Here is a 21,333-nt window from a genome sequence, read left to right as displayed (position 1 = left end):
TAAAATGACATGCTGAATGCTGATCAAAAAGGAACAGGCAAAGTTCAAGAGAACTACGGAACGGCTGAGGTACTTTAACCTGTCTTCAGGGCAAGCCTGTTTACAGGTTATCCTGAACTGGAAGGAGAAACAAGTTTTCTGTTTACATTTAAGGAGATCTACTTCCTGAAGAAGAGGCAGTAAGAACCACTCATTAGCAATTAATACTGTGCAAGCTTCTAAAGCGGGGCGGGGTGGAGAAAGACAAAAGAAATATAACATGGCTACCAAACATTTGCTACTTTCATCAAAGAACAGTAGGACAGAGGGGCATCTACCCATCCCCACTGACTCCTTCATGAACACATATATGAGAAGAGTCACCAACAACACGAGAATATAAGAGGCATTCCACCCTCCTCTAGGTTACAAGTGTCACAGATTAAGTTAGCAAATCAGCAAACTGTATTGTTAACACTTCTGTTCTCAACTAATGGTTTCCTTATTAAACCCTGGTGACTGTAGGGGCGCCTGGGTGGCGCAGTCGGTTAAGCGTCCGACTTCAGCCAGGTCACGATCTCGCGGTCCGGGAGTTCGAGCCCCGCGTCGGGCTCTGGGCTGATGGCCTCAGAGCCTGGAGCCTGTTTCCGATTCTGTGTCTCCCTCTCTCTCTGCCCCTCCCCCGTTCATGCTCTGTCTCTCTCTGTCCCAAAAATAAATAAACGTTGAAAAAAAAAAAAAATTAAACCCTGGTGACTGCTGTAATTCTTTTGTTTTTTTTTTTTAATGTTTATTTATTTTTGAGAGCAAGAGAGACAAGAGTGTGAGTGGGGGAGGGACAGAGAAAAGAGGGAGACACAGAATCCAAACAGGCTCCAGGCTCTGAGCTGTCAGCACAGAGCCTGACACAGGGCTCAAACTCACAAACTGTGAGATCATGACCTGAGCCGAAGTTGGGCGCTCAACCGACTGAGCCACCTAGGCACCCCTGACTGCTGTAATTCTTCAGAGATTATTAAAATATTAAACCAATAGAAAAGTTGGAAATTGGGCTGAGGCTACTTTTTGTGCTTAAAACTAGCTATTACATTACCTCTAAAATATGCTAATAGTCTCTAACAAAGGTAGTTAAATTTATATACCATAGGTTCTGAAAATGTTTGCACCAATATTCTGATTATTGATGGGCATTCACTATAATTGATATGGTCATACACAAAACTCAGGTCAGGAAACCTGATTTTTACAACACAAGAATAGTATGCTGGCAGGCATATTAAAAGAAGCAAACTTTATTTAGCTATGCTGATCTATCAGAGGTAGAAACAAATTATAGTGACAGAAACAGAGATACTTTATTTAGAAAACAACAGTTCAAAATAAAGCTGCTCCCATTTCAATCCTAGGTAGATATCCAAGAGAAATGAAAATATACATCCACACAAAATTTGCACACAAATGTTCACAGCAGTACTATTCATAATGGGCAAATAGTGGAACAGACCCAAATGTCCATCCACTGATGGATGAATAACAAAATGTAATATATCCACGTGATGCCAGTAAAAAGGCATAACGTATCGATACATGCCGCTACACAGATGATCCTTGAAAAGGTTACGCTAGGTGGAAGAAGCCAGCACAATGGGCTACATATAGCACGAGTTCATTTACATGAAAGGTCCAGAACGGGCAAATTATCTACAGAAAGAGAAGGTAGATTAGTGGTCGCCTGGGAATATGGGGAAGAAAGGCCTGGGAAGTGACTGCAACCGGGTTCTTTGTATCATGATTAGAAGGTTCTAAAATTGTGGTCATGGTTGTGCAATTCTGTGACTGTAGCAAATTCCAGTGAATTGTGTACTTTAAATAAGCAATTACATGGCATGTGGATTATATCTCAATGAAGCTGTTACATAAGCAAAGCTGTTAAGTCGCTTCGGTCCACACTCCGTGTTTACCATTGTTCCTGTTCGTTTTTTAGTTGGCAATATATAGTTTTTCTTACATCTTCAATCATGAGGGTGGCTTTTCATTTTAAGAAAAAGAATCATCTTTTTCCTACTACCCTCTATAAAATGACCAAAGTTTCAAGCTTTGGATCATGAAAATTAACAGTGTCTCTTATTTCGAGAGCCAGAGTAGGGCTGCGTATCTTGCCAAGGACCTGTACTAACTAAATCCAGAAACCATCAGTACAAAACTCGGGAGGTGGGGGGCCTGTGGGGACTGAGGAGCTTTCTCATAACTGCGGTGGTTCTTTTGCATATACGGAAATGTTTAGAATGTCCTCCGCACAGCTGCAAAGTATTAAGAATGCTGTAAACACACACACACACACAAGGTAAGCCTCGCCATACACGCTCCCGGCAGAAATGCAGAGGCACAGCCCCGTGGCCAGTGGGCAGCATTTTAGAATGGTAGAATTGGAGAGGAGGCTCAAGGGCTGCCTCCCTCAAAATGTCACCCCCAAGGGCCTGCCAGGCAGCGCCTGCAACGTCCATCACTGAAGTCAGCCCTGTGTCTCCAAAAGGTCCACGTTGAGATGAAAAGGTGTTGCCTCAGAGGGACAGCACAGTAAAAGCCTTCAAAAGCATTAGTAGGGCTTTCCGTGAGGAGAGAGCTCTCGCAAACGAGCCTGGAGCCTGCTTCAGAATCTGGGTCTCCCTCTTCTGCCCCTTCCCCACTCAATTCTGTGTGTGTGTGTGTGTGTGTGTGTGTGTGTGTGTGTCTCTCTCTCTCTCAAAAATAAACATTAAAAAAAATTTTTTTTAACAAAATAAAATAAAAATGTGACTTGATACACCAAAATTATGAAGCAGCTTCTACTTGGAGCTGAAGTAGACACACAGAGCAGTGAAATGCCGCATGGCCTGAGGACGTCATAGTCTTTTCAGGCTCTGGTCGTTTCTAGGTACAAAAAAGTTTACTTCTAAAGAAAGAATTAGAAAACTCTGTGTGCTAGATTTCATAAACTACAAGAGGGTGTTCTGTGCAGACTGAATCACATCAATGAGGAAGGAACCATCAAAACACATAAATGGTGCACAGTAGTAACAGCGTGAGTAGGTGGCCTTGGGTCTCCCAGGTACACACGTGCAAACAGGAACTAGGTGACGACGCTGAGTCCCAAGATGCGTTCCAAGTTGAGTCGCATTTGAGCACGTTGGGGTTTTTTTAAACCTTTTAATTAGTGAGAAGGGAGACCAGACACTGCACCTTGAACAATTCATGGCACTCTGGAGATCTTCCCGTGAGCAGATCAGGGGGAGAACGATGAAGAGCGTAAGGACTAAAGCCAGAAGGCTGCCGGGCCATGGCCCTTCACTCGGATTTTATTCCGGGTGTCACAGGACAGCTCTGAGCAGGGCACTGACGTGATGCATGTGTTTTTTAGCAACTCTCTCCAACGAGGGCGGTGTGGCAAATACCTTCTGTGGCAAAAATAAAAGCAGAGAGACCAGTGAGAGGAACTGTCCTCCCTGGTGAGAGACGTCGGCTTGGAGTCCAGCGGTGGGAGCGGAAGTGAAGTGGACGTGGCAAATTATGGTTTCAGCAAGTGGTCCTGAGATGAAGCCAACAGGCCTTGCTGACAGGCTGGGGAAAGGAGGGTAGCAGGTCCAAGTGAAGACGTTGGGGTTGAGGAGCAATGGAGCTAAGGGGGCCGAGGCTGCGCTTAGAGGAGACCTGCCACGAGGGAGCCGAGACAGGAGGTGGTAACTGGGAAGGGCTGTGGAGTCAAGGGAGAGGCTCTGGCTTTGTTGGGTGGGGGAATGGGGTGGCTGTTTGTGCGTCTGAGGTAAAAGACACCACGGTGTGATTAGTGGCAATGATCCAGCACCGAGAGAGAGAGACTGAAGAGTCAGGAAGGGAGATGCCTATATCAGAGGTGAGAAGGGGTGAAATTCACTCAACCAACCAACGTTTACTGAGCACCATTAGATATTCTTTGCTCTTGAGAGGGTCACGGTCTAAAGAAGAAGAAAGTAATATAAATAAATGAGGCAGCAAAGTAAGATCCAATAGAGGCAGAGATGCCGCATGAACGGGCTATGATGGAGAAAGGGTGTTCCTGTACCGGGAAGGATTGCGGGGAGGGGAAATGGGCATGTACTCCCATCACCTGAATGGCTGTCTAAAACTCACTTGAATCATTGACAGAGTTTGGGTAAATACTCTTCAAGCAATTGTTCCCAATTCTACTTTTCCTAAGACAGAAACTTTCATGCTTCTAAAGAACGGCACAAAGACAAACGCTATTTATCTAATAGAAGACTAAGCAGACCCGGTTTTTGTGGTCAATAAAAACAATGTGTTATCAGAATAGCTCACCTAATAATTTCCTTACAGTTTTACTTACCACTTAAATCTCTCTCTTCCCAAGCGTTACATGAACGAGTTCAGAAACATCTTTTCTACTCAGTAGCATTCAATAATACTGACAAAGAAGTTTTACAGAAAAGAAGTACCATCATCTTCTGAGCAGCAGGCTCTATGTATGGAAGCGTGGCCCCGGGAGCCAGAGTGGGTTCACATGGGCCTGTGCATCTTGCCCAGGTCACTCACGCCCTGTGTGAGATCAAAACCTGACCCTCCCTCTGAGTGTCCTGCTCTGGCCGACCAGGCAAACCAGTCAAGCATAATATAGGACATGGATAAACAGACATTTTATTCCAAAGACTTGTAGATATTTTCAAAATGATTCATTTCCAAAATCAGACATTTTTGTGACGCTTCACCAGGAATACTAACTGAATGAGATCAGATTTGCTGTTCTCAGAAAACACAATGGGATATTTTTTGAAAGCATACAGTAATTCTACAACAGCACCGCCTACCTCCGGAACTATTAATGTTCAAAATCACAGATATTGAATCTCAAGCAAAAACAATGACTGAGCTAATGTTTTGCACTCAGACAACTGTACTTAAATTCCCCTCTTGCTGCACCAACCTGCTGGGCTGCATCTCCATTCACCAAGTGAGGCATCATGGCGACCTCTCCGTTCAGCAATGGTGGCAGTTCCAGAGGGATTTGGTCGGTCATCATCATTGTGACGTACATTCATGGAGAATTTCCCTCAACTGGCTTCCTGCAAAAGAACCACCATCTTTTAAAAAGGACTCAGGACCCCAAAAAGTCATCTCTAACAAGTCAGCAATTTAAGTGCACTGTGATGAAGTCAGCTGAAAATCAAATCATTGTAATCACAGAGTGCTGCATTATTTTTTTTAGTATTTGTTTTTGAGAGAGAGAGAGAGAGAGACAGACAGACAGACAGAGCACAACAGGGAAGGGGCAGAGAGAGAGGGAGACACAGAATCTGAAGTAGGCTCCAGGCTCTGAGCTCTCAGCCCAGAGCCCGACGTGGGGCTCGAACCTACGAACCGTGAGATCATGACCTGAGCCAAAGTTGGACGCTCAACTGACTGAGCCACCCAGACGCCCCTAGAGCACTGCATAATTGTGTCAGCCCCCAAGAAGGGTAAAGCAAAAGCAAGAAAACAGCCTAAACTAGGAGACCACAGACTTGAGTTTCCAAGCAGCTATGTGAACATAACCTCCTGGACCTAGACTTCGTCTTTTAGTTATAATTTTTTAAAATATATGAATAATAGCAACTACCCTGCCCCAGGGATCTTTTTGGATCTAAAACTAGACAAAACTGTGAGAAGGTCAAGTGTCAAACAAAAACTGGTGGTATCATTATCTTTAATTACAGAAAACAAGGCCAAAGAGGATGACCTATAAAAACAGGTGTTCCCTTTCATTAAGATCAAAATACTGTTCATAAGCAGTTAATCCAAGCAAGTTAACAAAGGTTATACTGCAATTGTTACAATTTCTGACCTTGCCATTAATTTGGTAATTAATCATGTTCTAATTATCTCTCTCTCTCTCGTCATTTCCTTGAATTGAATTTAACCTGCTGTGTATTTATATCTTTATCGCTGTGGAGATCTTGAACTTCCCCATATCCCAGACAGAACCCAAGGCACCTTGTGCAGTGTAGGGCTGAAAGGCAGACTACCTTGCTTCACGGAATAAATGATTTTCAAACAAGTATTCAAAACAGTACAAAGTGCACTCTCATTCCAAAATGGTACTTGGTACCAATAATTAGCTTTCCAATACAATAGTCGGAAAAACAATAACAAATTCCTATACAGAATTATAATTTGTTCTTTCAGAAGTATTTAAACATCCTTCACTTATGCCTAAAAATTTATGGCACAAAAAGTTTTAATAGCATGTGCAAGGAAGAGACAACAAATATATGCATTTAAGTCCATTCAGAAATAAAGCCACATAAACTTTTTGTCATTCATAATAAAGCCCTCCCAAATATCAAATGCAAGGATATTTGATCAATGAACACTTTAATACTCAATGTCCAAACCAGGCAAAACTGTGGGACAAATCCTTTAATGGCTGTCTCAAATCTGTCCCAGATGTGTATGACAGAAAACAAATATTTTTCTCATTCTTAAACCCCTCCATTCTGAACATTAAATATACTTCCCTCTCCCACAATCCCACCCAAAGAAAATCCTTCTCTGGAAGTATCAAATGATGCATAAAAGCCACCCAAGAGATTGTAAACTTTTTTATTTTAAATAGGTAAAATTTTACACTATTCATTATAACCCCATTTGGAGAAACTAATTATTTTAAGCACCAAACAACGAAGTCTTGTCCCAACTAAGGAAGCACATTCTATAATAACAGGTCTTATAATTCAGTGTTAATAGTACCATCATGCTGTTTTATGAGGCAATTACTCAGTTCCTAAGCAAATAAAGGTACAAAACCCAAAGCCCAATAGTTTATCCTGATGAAGGAAACAGATTCTTGCTCAATAAAATTAACTAAGGTAATCCCATTGACACTGTCATGACATCACCGTTTGAGTAGGTCGAACGATGGAGAACTGATGTCCATGTCAATTGTATTCCTAATATACTTAATCCTACTAGTGCATGAGGAAGGGCCAGCTACTTTCTCCAGACTGCTGATATTACACAGGCTTGTTTCTTAAGTGGAATGTTTTACTTCACGTTTCTTCCGAACTGCAGGCTGGATAAACAGGGCAGTAATTTACATCAGGGGTCTGACTATGAAGCCTCTGGGGTGAAGAAGCACTCTCCTCTATCTTTTCTTCACTCCTCCCCAGGAAGAGTTCCAAGGCACTTGCTGGCACAGATTATGGCTATGTCTTCTCTCCCTTCCCTGCTAAAGCAGTGAGGGGCCAAAGCCCTTTGCCACGCAAGCAGTCCCCGGTCATGTCACACACGAGCACAAGGATGGAACCTGCACCTTTTTTCTCACCCAATGAGGCAGCAGGAGCAAACCAACTTCGGGGCCTGCCGGTAGGTCCCTGCAGCCTGGAGGTCCCGCCACTAGGCCAGAGAACAGTAAATGATGATGGGGGGCTAGGAGGAGGGGGGCCAGGACTGAGGTCCTTAGTCAGGACCTGCTTTGGGCTAAAGCTATTTATGCTCCACTGGTCCAACCCAGCTGCCTGATTTTCAGTATTTGGGGTTGAGACTCAAATCCAATTCACCAGTGCTATTTTATTCCTATTTGTCACTGTCTCTTGGGGATAACTGCAGGCACTGGGTAGCAGGAGACAGTTGTAATCCGACACAAAATTCAAGCGTTCCTGGCCCGCTGGCCCTAATACCAAAGAATATCTCAACACCAACATTATATCTTACAGTGACAGTTGCAACGGAAGAAAGCTCCTGGTTGGTGCCATGTTACACAACGGGACTCGCTATTAACAGGACATAGCAATCCTGTCTTGCCAGGTAACACTCTTAAGCACAGATGTCACTTCCAAATTATGGAGTTAAACTCTAGGCCCTGCAACTCTGGGATTAGGGGAGAGACCTGAGGCCCACACGGGTTTTATAGACAGATGTAGGATGGGAGCCCAGAGTTGCAAAAACACCCGAAGAAACCCAAGTCCACCGGCAAAAAGAGGTAAGTGGCATTTGCTTTTGAAAACTGTACAGACAATTCTGGTAATGCAACTATTCTATAAAGAAAAAAAGATGCCTGAATCCTTTTTTTTTTTTTTCTTCCCCCCTACTACAATGGATTGTCTACCTCACAGATGTATAGTGGTTACTGCAGACTGCAGAGGGGAGCAGGGGAGGGGAAGGCAGGAGGAACTGCACATAAAATAAAGTCAACTATACGACCATCACTCAGATGGCAATCAGTGAGAATTTATAAACATCAGACACTCCTACTGTCTAAACTCAACCACACTGTTAATCATGGAGGAAAATGGAAGGATGAATATAATGCATAGAAAGCCACTGTGAACCCTGGCACAGAGTTTCCCTTCTCCATAACCAAAGCTGCTGATCTTTTTTCCTAGGCCTCTTTTTTCCTAGGCCACTGGCTTGCTAAAAGCCGACGTCTGTTTTCTAATCTCTGAGTTTTAGCAGAGATAAACCAGACTTTATCCTGAGTGGAATATTAGGTAAGAGATTCATCGAGGTGAGGTGGTACACACAGCCAGCAATATTTAAATTCCCATTTCTAGGCTCCATACGCATACGTAGGAGAGTTTCATTTGCCTGAAATGCAAGAGATATATGGAAATAATCAGTAAGTTATCTCTAAGCAAGATAATGCCCGGGCACCTGGGTGGCTCAGGTCATGATCTCGAGGTCTGTGAGTTCGAGCCCTGCCTTGGGCTCTGTGCTGACAGCTCAGAGCCTGGAGCCTACTTCAGATTCTGTGTCTCCCTCTCTGCCCCTCCCCCGCTCATGCTCTGTCTCTCTCTCTCTGTCAAAAATAAACAAACATTAAAAAAAAAAAAAAAAGATAATGCCCAGCTATTTAGAAAGGAAACCACGTCCAAGTTGTCCCTTAACATTATGACGGAATACAATTTAGCATCACAGACTGAAGGATAAGCGAAAAGGCAAGAAGGGGACTTTAAGAAAAATGAAAACCACAGATGCAAAACATAAAATAGGATACACACTAGTACCTTTTTGGTTGTTTCCCAGTGATGAGGAGAAATGTAGCAAGTTTCCCCAATACAAAATGCAAAGTCAAATATTCAGGTATTAAAGTGGGAAAACCACACTGCCATTAAACATTGACAGTTAAAGAAGGTTTAAGTCCGGGGGCGCCTGGGTGGCTCAGACGGATAAGCAGTTAAGCATCCATCTTCGGCTCAGGTCATGATCTCACAGCTTTTGAGTTTGAGCCCCACATCGGGCTGTCTGCTGTCCGCACAGAACCTGCTTCAGATCCTGTCCCCTCTCTCCCTCTCTCTCCCTCCCCTGCTCGCACTCTCTTCCTCTCTCAAAATAAATACTTCAACTTAAAAAAAAAGAAGGTTAAGTCCAGCCAGAAGACTTGGGAAGGCTTACTAGGCATCAATCATTCAATCGATCAGCTCCTGAGAAGGTGAGTCTCCTGTGTTTGGACTGGTAACCCAAATAAACTGCACCGGTCCTCCATTTGAACAGGTGTGCCTCAACCCCACCGCTCTGAGGAGACCCATGTGACATACCCAAGAGACCCCATATGACTTTTTAATGGAATGAAAAGATGAAGCAATAAATGTGGAAGGCTTACTACCCAAAGAGTTGACCATGAGGACCAAAACTTACTCTATTTGCAATGACCGTGGATGGAAAGTCACACATCTTCATTACAGAGAAGGCTGGCCATAACTTTAGTTTTTCTCAGGGATGTGGGGTCACTGTTTACAACAACACTGTGTGCAATCACAAGGTGATGTGTTAAGGAGTTACTGAAGCATTTTGACCTTGTACGCAGAGAAATTCATGCCTACTTTTTGGGTTTTTTCCTCTTTCTCATTAGGCAACACTGCAAACCATCCCTCCTCACATTTCAGGACGGCATCCTAAATTTGCTGTCTTACCTCTTCCTTGGGCTCCTTAGGAAGCCAGACTGCTAGTCATGTACACGAGTAGAAAGGAACAGTCTCTGTGGGGTCACTGAAGCTCCCCTATGTGCCTTGAGCCACCTTCCTTGACCATTTGCTGATTATCAGCTCTAAGAGAAGCTGAATGGCCAGATGTGTGATCTCTGGAAAACTGAGCTGTAACTGTTTTTTATTTGAGTCAGAAAGTCTCATGACAAACCACCCTGACAAAACATTCATTTTTCTGGTCTGGGTCTTTCTCCCTAGACAAATGTGTATCCGGGCTGGCCAAATGGATCACGGAACTCAAGTATTTCAGACAAGGCTGTACCACATTCACACCATCCCCTTCACACAACAGAGTTCTTGCAAGAATCTCATTCTTTAGACCACTACCCTTTACAAATAAAGAATAAATGTGCTGCAAGACTAATGAGAATTAAAAAAATGGAAAATGGATGGATCTCTATTACAATGCTTTTTTCTAATCCTCTGAATTTATTTATTTATTTTTTTTTTTTTTTTTTTTACACAGGGCCCCAAGGTTTCACTCCTGTTCTTTATTTTGTTCTTACCCATACCCATGCTTCCATTTCAAAGAATTCGGTAACAACCACAGGCCTTCACAACCTCTCCCCCTAACCACACATCCTAACACTAAAACCACAAGTGCTTCATGCCCAGCTAGTTCTCGTCTTCTGACTGACAGGGGAGGGATGCCACACGAGCACTTGTGGTTAACTTCCCCCTCTCCTGCGAGAGCCAGTCGTTTGCCACCTTGATTACCTGCTAGCAAGGCCCAGCACTAGGGAAGAAGTCCTGAGCTAACAGCAGGCGTGGGGGCTGGGCGCTCTGAGAAACGAACAGATCCTCACTGTTAGTTAAGACATTTAACTCCGTCCAAATATGCCCCAAAGCTTTTAAAGAACACCTTATTTTAAAAGAATATTACAAAAGGTCTTCAGTTTTTACATTACTCTAGGCAACTGGCTTATTACTTTTTCCTCTTATTTGGCTTTCCCAACTCCAAGTCTAAAAAGGTTTTCCATGGTATTTTGGCCCCAGCCTATACCAAGAAACACTGGCCAAATTCATGAAAAACTGGATTCTCAGGAGAGAACCGCAGATCCATTTCCAAAGGCCAGAGAAAGCAATTATATACTAGGAAGCTTTTCTAACTTGAAAAAACCAAAGCCCTAATCGCTGTTGGGAGAGTTTTTAAATCGGTGAACCTGGCCTTCAAATTAGTAACAAAATGTCCTGGTCCCTCACTCCATGGGCCGATGACCCAAATTTCCTTACATTAATTCAAAATGTGAGTTGGCAGTACAGTACACAAATTAGTTTCAGACGACAAGAGAAAAAGAAACGTAACAACACCAAAAGGAGCAAAGTATAACCCTCAGAACCAAAGGAGCCCACACAGCTGCAGGAGAAGGAGGGGACTCTCTGAGTTACATCTCAAGTCAGGCCCTGAGGCACAGGCTCCCAGGCTCACTTCACCTACACTCTGACGTTGTTTTTGACTGATTTCTAGACGATCCTAGGGAAGGGTCTAAAAAGCAGATGCGGTGAGGAAACCAATAAGAAGAACGCACATGATCAGCATTAACTTTTCGCCTCCATTCTGCATTTTAAAATGCACTTTCAGAAACCAAATGGGTTCCTTGATGAGTGGGACATTGATGAAAACGTATCAATTATGGGAACTTTTTATAAAGCAATTGGGCAAATAAATAATCTAATAAATATTAACCCGTAATTAATTATTTTTATTAAATTTTTATTAAAATTAACATTTATTAATGTCAATTATTAATATTTATTAAAATATTAACCTAAGTAATACTAATTAGGTTGATTTTTTGGCCTAATAAATACTCTTCAAAATTCATGCCACTGAAGATAACTGTGATTCCATAAGGTTTGTATTTTTTCCAATAAAACAGAGATTAACCAATCACATTCACATAATCTAAACAGCATGTAAACATTTTGCCTGCAACATGCTTGTTCTACAGCCAGAGAAAAATACTGTCATGGGTACATTAGTAAAACCATAGCTTGATTCACACTTCAAGAAAATTTCCTTCTCTATTAAAAATACCAATTGACTTCTAACACTGTGGGCCAGCTTTTAGAAAATTGTTACAAACGTACCAGAGAAACGTTCTAGCCATTTACACAATACTAATAAGGAAAAGCAACTTTTTCTTGTTGCAAAGGCAAGAAAAACCCCAGCAGTAGTCAGAAAGACAAAAGGACAAACTAACTCAATCATGGAAGACAGGGGGGGTTTACTTTACCAAGTTGTGTTTGGGGCAAAAGGGTGCTACAAGGTAACTAAGAAATCACTGTATTCTTTTACAACAATGTAACTATCAGGTAGCTAATGCTTTATGAGTGATTACAAGTTTCTAAGTGGCTAAGTCTAATAAAAATTTATTATGACAAACATTTGTGCAGCTGATTTACATTTGTCTGTGCCGTGGCTGTAGTAAAACAAAACAAAACAAAATGTAGAAAAGTCAGAATTATGACAGAGAATCACAGAGCAGAGAAAAAAGAAATAAAGAAAAACTATGTTCACAAACCTTGTCTCATATGGGTGGCCTTTATGCCCATATGCCATCAGTCAAAAGACTGACAACTTCCTAATGTGTGGTCTCCCTTTGTAAGCTTTATTAGCAAGATTCAGAAAGACAAAGAAGGAGGGAGAGCTCAGAGAGAGGAGGGGAGAGAAGGAAAAAAGTTAGCTGTACACATTCCTGACAACTAATACGATGTCAAGTATCATTTGTTATTTTATCTTCCTCATCAGAAAAACCTCTTTCCTTACTGCTCCACACTGGTTTTAAAAGGTAAACCCCTGGACCGGTATTTCAAGACCTGGAAACTCTGAAAATGGTTGTCATTTCTAGCCTTCAGAGCAAAACTAGAAAGAAACAGCTTTCTAATAATAACTATGGAAACACCAATAGCATCAATAGGGGAGGAAAAGCGATTGAAACAAAACAGAAACACTGTGCAATCATCTTTACCTCTGGAGCTGAGAAAAATCTGCCCATCTATCAGCACACATCTGTTTTTACCACCTCCCTGCGCCTTGAGAGGAGAGTTTTCCTCTCCCTTCTCAGCAACATGAAACCAGCTCCCTGCGCCTGGCTCTGCCCATGCAGATTAGCATGTGGCCATTTACAAACCTGGACATGAGAAAGCTGGGGTGGTTTTAGTGTTTTTTCTTGCCCTCACCTCTCCTGTACCGTGGACTGGAAAGGTACTTGGAGACAGGAAAACACTCCCCTTTGCTTTTTAATAAATCAAATTAAATTGGGGGGGGGGGGGGAAGGATATGGAGAGGGACTATGGATTTTTATCTGAAATTTTCACAGCCCCTTGGCTATCAAGAGCTCAAAGGACCAGTGTGTTATGGTAAAAAGCATTACAGTAGGACTCCAGGACTGAGTACTGCAAAGTCTGAGTTCTAATCCGGGGTTTGCCCATTTACTCTGAAGTTGAAATGTCCCCTTTCATAAAAGGACAAGAGTATAGATTAGCCTTTAAGGTTCTTTTCTGCTCTTAACAGACCACACTTTCAAACACCACTGCTGACTTAACACAGATTAAACTCAAGCTAGAAAGAGGCTTACTCAAACTCTGAAAACCTATAGTTGCTCTTACTTGTGAAAGTAGAACCTGAGCCTCGTGCATAAAAGGGAGGAAGGATCTAAGCAAAATGTTGGGAAAAAGAATGTATTGAGCAAACAGCGATGGTAATCACTGTGTTTTTATGCCAATGAAATCTAATTTTACAGCTGAGTTCCACACAGCTGTGGAAGAAAGACTCTTGCCACGGCTTGCCACGTGAATGAAAGGAGGAGGGGTGATCACTGTTCAAGCAGAAAAACCTCTTGAGACATGAGCAGTACCTGTAGGTATGCACCCAGCTGGTTGGTTGAGGCACAAATTGTCTGGAATTTGTCTTCTTGTCTGATATGGGTTCATTAGCGAAGTTAAATCACGGTCGTCTAAAAAGTTCTCAGCGTTAAAAACATTCTTGCTTTTTGCATCCAATTATAAACACAGGACATTCAGGTGCAGTGTTTAAATCCACAAAGAAATCCTGTGAAATCGAGTTCAGATTAAAACCACCACCACCTCCCTGGATTAAAATAAATAATGGCTTAAGCAAAAAGTAAAAAAGAATTGTCCACTGTGATCTGGGGAACAAGGAGGGATGCCAACTTGTCTAATACATAGGCCTTGCCTTCAAGAATACATACATGTTTTTTTGTGTGTGTGTACTTTTAGTTTGCCTTTGCTTAAATGGCAAAGCACACCCATGTCTGAACTCAAAACTACTATGCAGGGGTGCATGGGTGGCTCAGTTGGTTAAGCATCTGACTTCGGCCTGGGTCATGATCTCGCCATTCCCAAGTTCAAGCCCCACGTCAGGCTCTGTGCTGACAGCTCAGAGCTTGGAGCCTGTTTCAGATTCTGTGTCTCCCTCTCTTTCTGCCTCTCCCCATGCTCTGTCTCATGCTCTGTCTCTCTCTCTCAAAAATAAATAAACATTAAAAAAAAAAAAACCCTACTACCTAGAAGGCACCATTTTTGGTGGGGGAAGGGGAGTCTATATATCTACAGATTATATGTAAACACTATACTAATCTGAGGCTACTTTTATAATTCTCCATAAATAATACAGAGGTTGCTTCCGTAACTCAATACGTCCCAAATCTTTTAAAAAACATAAAACCGGGGCACCTGGGTGGCTCAGTCGGTTGAGCAAACGACTTCGAGGTCCGTGAGTTCGAGCCCCGCGTCGGGCTCTGTGCTGACAGCTCAGAGCCTGGAGCCTGTTTCAGATTCTGTGTCTCCCTCTCTCTGACCCTCCCCCATTCATGCTCTGTCTCTCTCTCTCTCTGTCAAAAATAAATAAACGTTAAAAAAATTTTTTTAAATAAAGAATAAAAATAAAAAATATAAAACCTATAGGAAAAAAAAATTACAGCACTGTATATTTACAGTCTCTGGACCTGAGATCCACATCCGTATATACGTAACAACTCAGTTCTGCAAATATTAGCTAAAAGGAAAGGGGACCCATCTACAAACAAAAGCTTAACGAATGTTTGTTTGGTTTGTTCAAGTTTGAAGTTTGCTTTGTTTGAAGTTTACATATGTAATTAGACATTTTTATTAGAACACCTCAACTCCAGCTACACTCAGCACAATAAATCTGACCTCCCAAGGATGACACTCTAGCACCTGCAATGAAACATTCCAAAGCTATGAGCCCTTATTTACACACATATCCAACCTAACTTTCCCCACATACTTTATCCATGGATGCAGGTAACTGAAAATATGTATTTTCAATGAAATTTGGACTTGTATGGCTCTTTATATCCTTTTCTATAGGGCATTGAAGAAAAGTCTAGAAAACTATAGTCCAAGAATGCAAAGGTCATTTCTTTGAGTTTATTTATTTATTTTGAGAGAGACAGAAATAGCGTGAGTGGGAAAGGGACAGAGAGAGAGAGAGAGAGAGACAGAGAGACAGACAGAGAGACAGAGGATCCTAAGCAGGCTCTGTGCTGTTGGAGCTTGAACTCATGAAACCATGAGATCATGACCTGAGCTGAAACCAAGAGCTGGACCCTTAACCGACTGAGCCACCCAGGCACCCCTGGAAAGGTCATTTCTAAAGCCCCCTCCAGTTCTAAGACTTCCCACCACCATACCACCTACCTCCAAACTGCATGAGAAGGTAGAAAGAGATGAGATGTGAAGTCAGAAGACACGCTCTCCTTCCCAGCACCCACAATTCACTCCTTACCCAGCCCTCAGGCACCACTATCTGCCTGAAACCCCCACAGCACTGCCTGTCCTCTGTGGTTCAGGGTATTCCTGCACAGGCTGTCTGCATCTCAGTTTCTGCATCTGTAACAGGGGTGCTTAACATGGCTTCTAGACTCCCCTTTAATAAAACCCCAAACGTATTGAGAATTAAGTTCACATTTGTGCAACCACTGAGTACCTAACAGCCACACATAACACCCTTTATTTGGGGGTAAAAATGTGTTACAAGCACCAAATAATTGACTGCTTTCTGGGAAAGCGTTAGAAGAAGAGCTCCGAAGATCTTCCTTTAGCCTGGGGGGGTGGGGGTGGGGGTGGCAAGAGCACTGTGTGAACCACCTCGCACTAATGCTCATCCAGCTTCACAATATTCATGTGAGGTGGGCGGTGTTCCTCTTTTACATATGTAGCAACTATTGAGTAATCTGCCCAAGGAGACTCAAATAGAAAGTGATGGTAAGAATAGCCAACTGATTATAACATTCAAGATTCTCCCAAGGAAACACAAAGTGGACAAGCTGATGCAGAATTCACAGGTCAGTGGCTTTAAAAATTATATAAAACATTATCATGGTGTTTTGCAATGTTCATCATTGTTGAATCACTGTTGTACACATGCAACTAATAAACTATTGTGTGTCAACTGTATTTTTATTTTTATTTTTTTTAAGTTTATTTATTTATTCTGAAAGAGAGGCAGTGGGAGGGGCAGAGAGAGGGAGGGAGAGGGACAATCCCAAGCAGGCTCTGTGCTGTCAGCTCGAACCCACAAACCATGAGATTATGACCAGAGCCGAAATCAAGAGTTGGATGCTTAACAAATAGACTGAGCCACCCAGGCACCCCCTTTTCTTTTCTATTTTTTGTTAATGTTTATTTTTGAGAGAGAGAGAGCATGCACACATACACACACGAGCAGGGGAAGGGCAGAGACAGACAGACACCAAGGATCTGAAGCAGGCTCCACACTGTCAGCGAAAAGTCCAACACAGGGCTCCATCCCATGAGCAAGGAGATCTCAACCTGAGCAGAAGTCTGACACTTAACCGACTGAGCCACCCAGGCACCCCTTCCTTTTTTTTTTTTTTTTTTTTAATTGAACAAGCACATGACACAAAATTCAAAAAGTAACTTTCAAAGCCACTCAGTAAAAGTACATTTCTCACCTATCCTCCACTGCTCCCCATACAACAGCAACAACTCTGAATTTTGATGTATCCTTACCAAGGTACAGATTTAATAATTTTTAAAACATTTTTAAAGTAGCTTCAGGAAGGGTAAGCAAATTCATTGTATTAGCATGTAGTCCAGATGGTTAAAAGTTAACCAGGGAGGGGGAAAAACCCCTGCATAAACCATATTTTCAACTAGTAGAGTGATACTCTCCATGGTGACTGTTAACGAGATGTGCCAGGACTAACCACAAAAGCAAGAATGCAGCTGACCGAATTATTGATGAGGTGGTTAGAATAAGGCCTTTCGTACTAAGGGTTTCGAGATTCTATTATTTTCAATATCTCAAAAGGACTTAGTTGAAAGATACCTTCTAAAATGGCATTACAAAAGGACCTGAACAAAATTATCATCTGTTGGCTGAACAAATATTTATTGAGCACCCACTGTGTGCCAGTCACTGTACTAGAATCCTAGGATTCTAGAAATACAAGCACGGGGTTAAGCAGCATTACAGTGAAATGTTACACTGGATAACTAAAACAGAATCCAAGCTGGATACTTCTGATGAACAACACAGAGTCAACAGACCTCCATGCTCTATGAACCCTTTCATCGAGATAAACTCCAGTGTCTAAATTTGGTTTCCCAGCTGTGGCCTCTTTTTCTCGACTTAAGTGTTCCAGAAGAGAGTTTGTCTTCAAAACATGCCCCCTACCTCAATCTTCACTTCTGATCAGCCAGGAGGATACTAAAATTGTTTCTCGAATCAGCTCATATAGAATTCAACCATGTTTACGTTACATACCCAGTTTTGTTTATGTAAACAGATGTCATAGAACACTCTTTATAAGGAAAACAATCTGCACCATTAAGATCATTGGTGTTTTGTCTATTTATACTTACGTATGTATTTCAAAGATTTCTGACATTTCATTAACAATCGTAGATGTTGGTTCAAATTTTTTTTTTTTTTTTAATATCTCATTCTTTTCTCCACCTCTAAGGCGAAGGGGGTGGGTGTCAATGAGAGAATACTATAGGATACACTGAAAACCAGCATGGTGTTATTTCTTGAAGAATCACTACAATTGATGACATTCTCATAAGCAACTTGGTATTTCACTTAAAGTGACTAAACACAAAACACACACCAGGTGTTTCTTTGAGCTTAAAACCTACTGAAACAGAAAGTCCACATGAAGTGACAAAACTCGCAAAGAAACAAATTAGCAGGTGCAAAGACTCATGTAAGGAAACATCTATTTACTATTTCAGATTAACTTATTACTATAAAATTTTAGTATGAGATAATATATGCAACCACATTACTAATTTCGACCAACATTTTTTAAAAAAACACAAAAATGTGGAATTCTTTAGGAAAACTATTTTCCTCTTCTCAAGGGGAAAAAAAAAAAAAAAACTGTCACGTACCACAGAGCATTAAGGAGGTTGGTTTTCCTAGATGAAAATAATGACTCCTATCCACGTGCTTTACGTGCAAGTGGATGAATCTAAATGTTTGAATGTATGGTGCCTGCCTATATTCTAAACACTCCCTGTGAACGAGGAGGACATCATTAATTACACTAATATAATTTATTAAGAAAATATAAAGGGGCTACATTTATTCATTTAATAAACACCTAGGTTCTGCTCAGTGCAAGATACTTTTAATCTGAAATCATGCAAATTCTAAACCTGAGGAGTCTGTTAAGATGTCAAAATCTTTCCAGCAAAACAATTTTAAATGTCAACTCGGATACAAAACCCGTATTCTCCAATTCAATTTTCCTATTTCCCATAATGACAATGCATGAAAGACACACGCAAAAAATATTGCCATTAATGTCACTGAAGAACTCAGAAGCATGGGAATGAAAAAGACAAAGAACATTTTAGGGTTATTAATAGTTCTCACCTCATGATCCCCACAAAAGGGTCCCCCACACCACACTGTGAAGAACTACTGCACCAAACTAAGCTGCTTAGATGTAAAAGAAGAAAATTTTAAGTTCACTCTCTACTAGACAAAGATGGCTGTCCTCATATTATAGTCTGTATATTCACAATTCACCTGACAGATTCTGAACAAAATTATCAATCCAAATGAAAAGCTATCCAATTCTAGCAGGAATTTCTCTCTTTAGGACTTTATGTTACACTCTTTAAAGCACTTTGGGGAGGGGCACACTGCCAGTGCAGAGCCTATTTGGGATTCTCTCTCCCTCCCTCCCCTCCTCCCTCTCTGCCCCTCCCCTGCTAGCTCTCTCTCTCTCTCTCTCAAAATACATAAATAAACTTAAAAATAAATAAATAAATCACTTTGGTGAAACACATTCATTTGGTAAAATCTTGAAGGAAGTAAGAACAGGAGGCTGGTGGGATAAGAAAATGGATGTTGAGGGCCAGGTCCCCCTCTGCAAGGATGGTCAGCAAAACTGGAGGTCAGGAACAGGGTAGGGCCAGTTTCCAGTAAATCCAGGCCTGCTAGATGGGACTCCCATTCAACCTCTCCTGATCAGATTCATGCCCTGTACTCAAAGCAAATAATCAAGCTCACAACAATCATCGTGGACATGATGAAGTTCCCCAGGTCACACATAAGGCCAGCATGCTAGCTCAGTTCATCATCCAGCTGGTCTGCTTTGTAGGGAGGCTGGAAAAGGGTCATTCTACTGGGAAAATGTTTACTCTTTCAGATGGAGAAGGGAAAACATGAGACCATTGAGTTGATGGAGCCCCTTGATGAAGAAATCTCTGGAATCATGGAAGTAGCTGGAAGAGTTAAGAGCCAAGGCAACCATCATGTGTGTATCTTATGTCCAGTTTAAAGAAGATAACCATCCTTTTGATCTTGGACTTTACAATGAAGCTGTGAAAAATACCCATGAGTTCCCTTGGTTTTTTCCTTTGGGGGTTGTACAATATGATTGATCTTGATGATTTTTTTATGATTGCAAATGAGCTACACTGAATACTATTTAAGGAGGCCCCGGATATTTGAAGGAAAGATTTCTATGATTTTTAGTATTTAATTTGTTCTCTTTTTAATTTCATTTACCTAACTCTGTTAGACATTACAATCTCTTTTTTTTTTATTTTTATTTTTTTATTTATTTTAGAGACAGCAAGCACAATTGGGGGAGAGAGAGACAGAGACAGAGAGAGAGAATCTTAAGCAGGCTCCATGCTCAGCACAGAGCCCGATGCGGGGCTCAATCCCATGACCCTGGGATCGTGACCTGAACCAAAATCAAGAATCAGATGCTCAACTGACTGAGCCACCCTGGTATATGGTCAGATAATCTGCAAGAACAAAGCAGTTGCCCTGAATTTACTTTTCTGTTTTATTAACAAAAGTTTAAATGGTTTTTAAAAGAGCTCAAGTCCAAGGAATAAAGACAAAAATTTGTGTTGCCATTCCCAAGTAAGAATCATGCCTGCTCTGATCGCTAGACCTTCGTTTACTGCTCAACGCCGTCATTCTAAATCCAGAGACAACTTGATCTAGTATCTTCTAGGGTCACTAACTTATTTTCTTTTGCCTCAGCCTATTACGTCTTTCATCAAAGAATCCAAAAAAATCTTTCTGAGGCATAAGAACTCTTACAACAAGAAACTCAAGTTTCAAATATAGACAAATCAGTAAGACAGTGACATTCATCTCCTAGAGCAACAAATTAGTAAAATTAAAATACAGCACGGCTAACTGATTTGCATGCAACAAACAATACTAGATAAGAGACTTCCCTTTTATTTTTAAAAATAGATTTAATAAGCCTATTAGTTTTCCACCGGCCACTATAAATAAATGGAACTCCAAAATATCTTTCTCTCTGCAAGGGCGTCCTGGCCAGGCCCTGTTCGGCTGACCCTGAATGGAATGTGTATTTACATGGCCCAGGGGCAGCATTGTGTGCTGGTGGGAAACCACTTCTCACAAACCTCCCATTCAGCGCAGGGCTCCACAATAGGTACTCACACAGGAAGCGGGCCTTGCTAACAGCACCCCTGGTTGTTCCAGAGAGCTTTTCCAAGGCAGCAGGTCCAGTGAAACCCTGCAAATGCCATGTTCACAGGCCCTAACTGCCTAGACTTCAGGGTCAACAAAGCTAGTGTTGCCCGCAACCACCGCCCCGGTTCTTCCCAAGGTGAAATTGAAATGGTGAACAATTCCGTTTCATTTTCCTAGCTTATCTTTCAGGACATCACTCTGTTCAAAAAATTAAAACTCACAAACACACACACACACACATACACACACACACACACAGCCATAACATTTTTTTTCTCAAACTGTAAAACACTCCAAGTGTCTATTGCTTTTCAAAGCCAAATGAAAAGTGTCAATATGGAATATGGACTTTAAAATATCAAAGCTTCAAAAATC

The 21,333-nt window shown here is 41.6% G+C and overlaps 1 protein-coding gene and 1 pseudogene across 2 annotated transcripts in view; one reads left to right on the top strand and one right to left on the bottom strand.

The window, feature by feature from the left end:
* FNDC3B (fibronectin type III domain containing 3B) overlaps window positions 1–21,333 on the bottom strand; it is a 365,061-nt gene that overhangs the window by 281,044 nt on the left and 62,684 nt on the right. For both annotated transcript variants that reach the window (XM_030328930.1, XM_030328931.1), the window contains exon 2: window positions 4,934–5,072. In XM_030328930.1, the coding sequence (XP_030184790.1) occupies window positions 4,934–5,044 (111 nt within the window). In that variant the 5' untranslated portion in view covers window positions 5,045–5,072. The remainder of the gene's footprint in view (window positions 1–4,933; window positions 5,073–21,333) is intronic.
* Window positions 7,264–19,913, top strand: LOC115522852 (annotated as a pseudogene).

This window comes from Lynx canadensis, chromosome C2, assembly GCF_007474595.2.
Source record: "Lynx canadensis isolate LIC74 chromosome C2, mLynCan4.pri.v2, whole genome shotgun sequence".
Lineage (NCBI taxonomy): Eukaryota > Metazoa > Chordata > Mammalia > Carnivora > Felidae > Lynx > Lynx canadensis.
The sequence above is the reverse complement of the archived record's forward strand: the minus strand, read 5'-3'. Positions and strand labels throughout refer to the sequence as shown.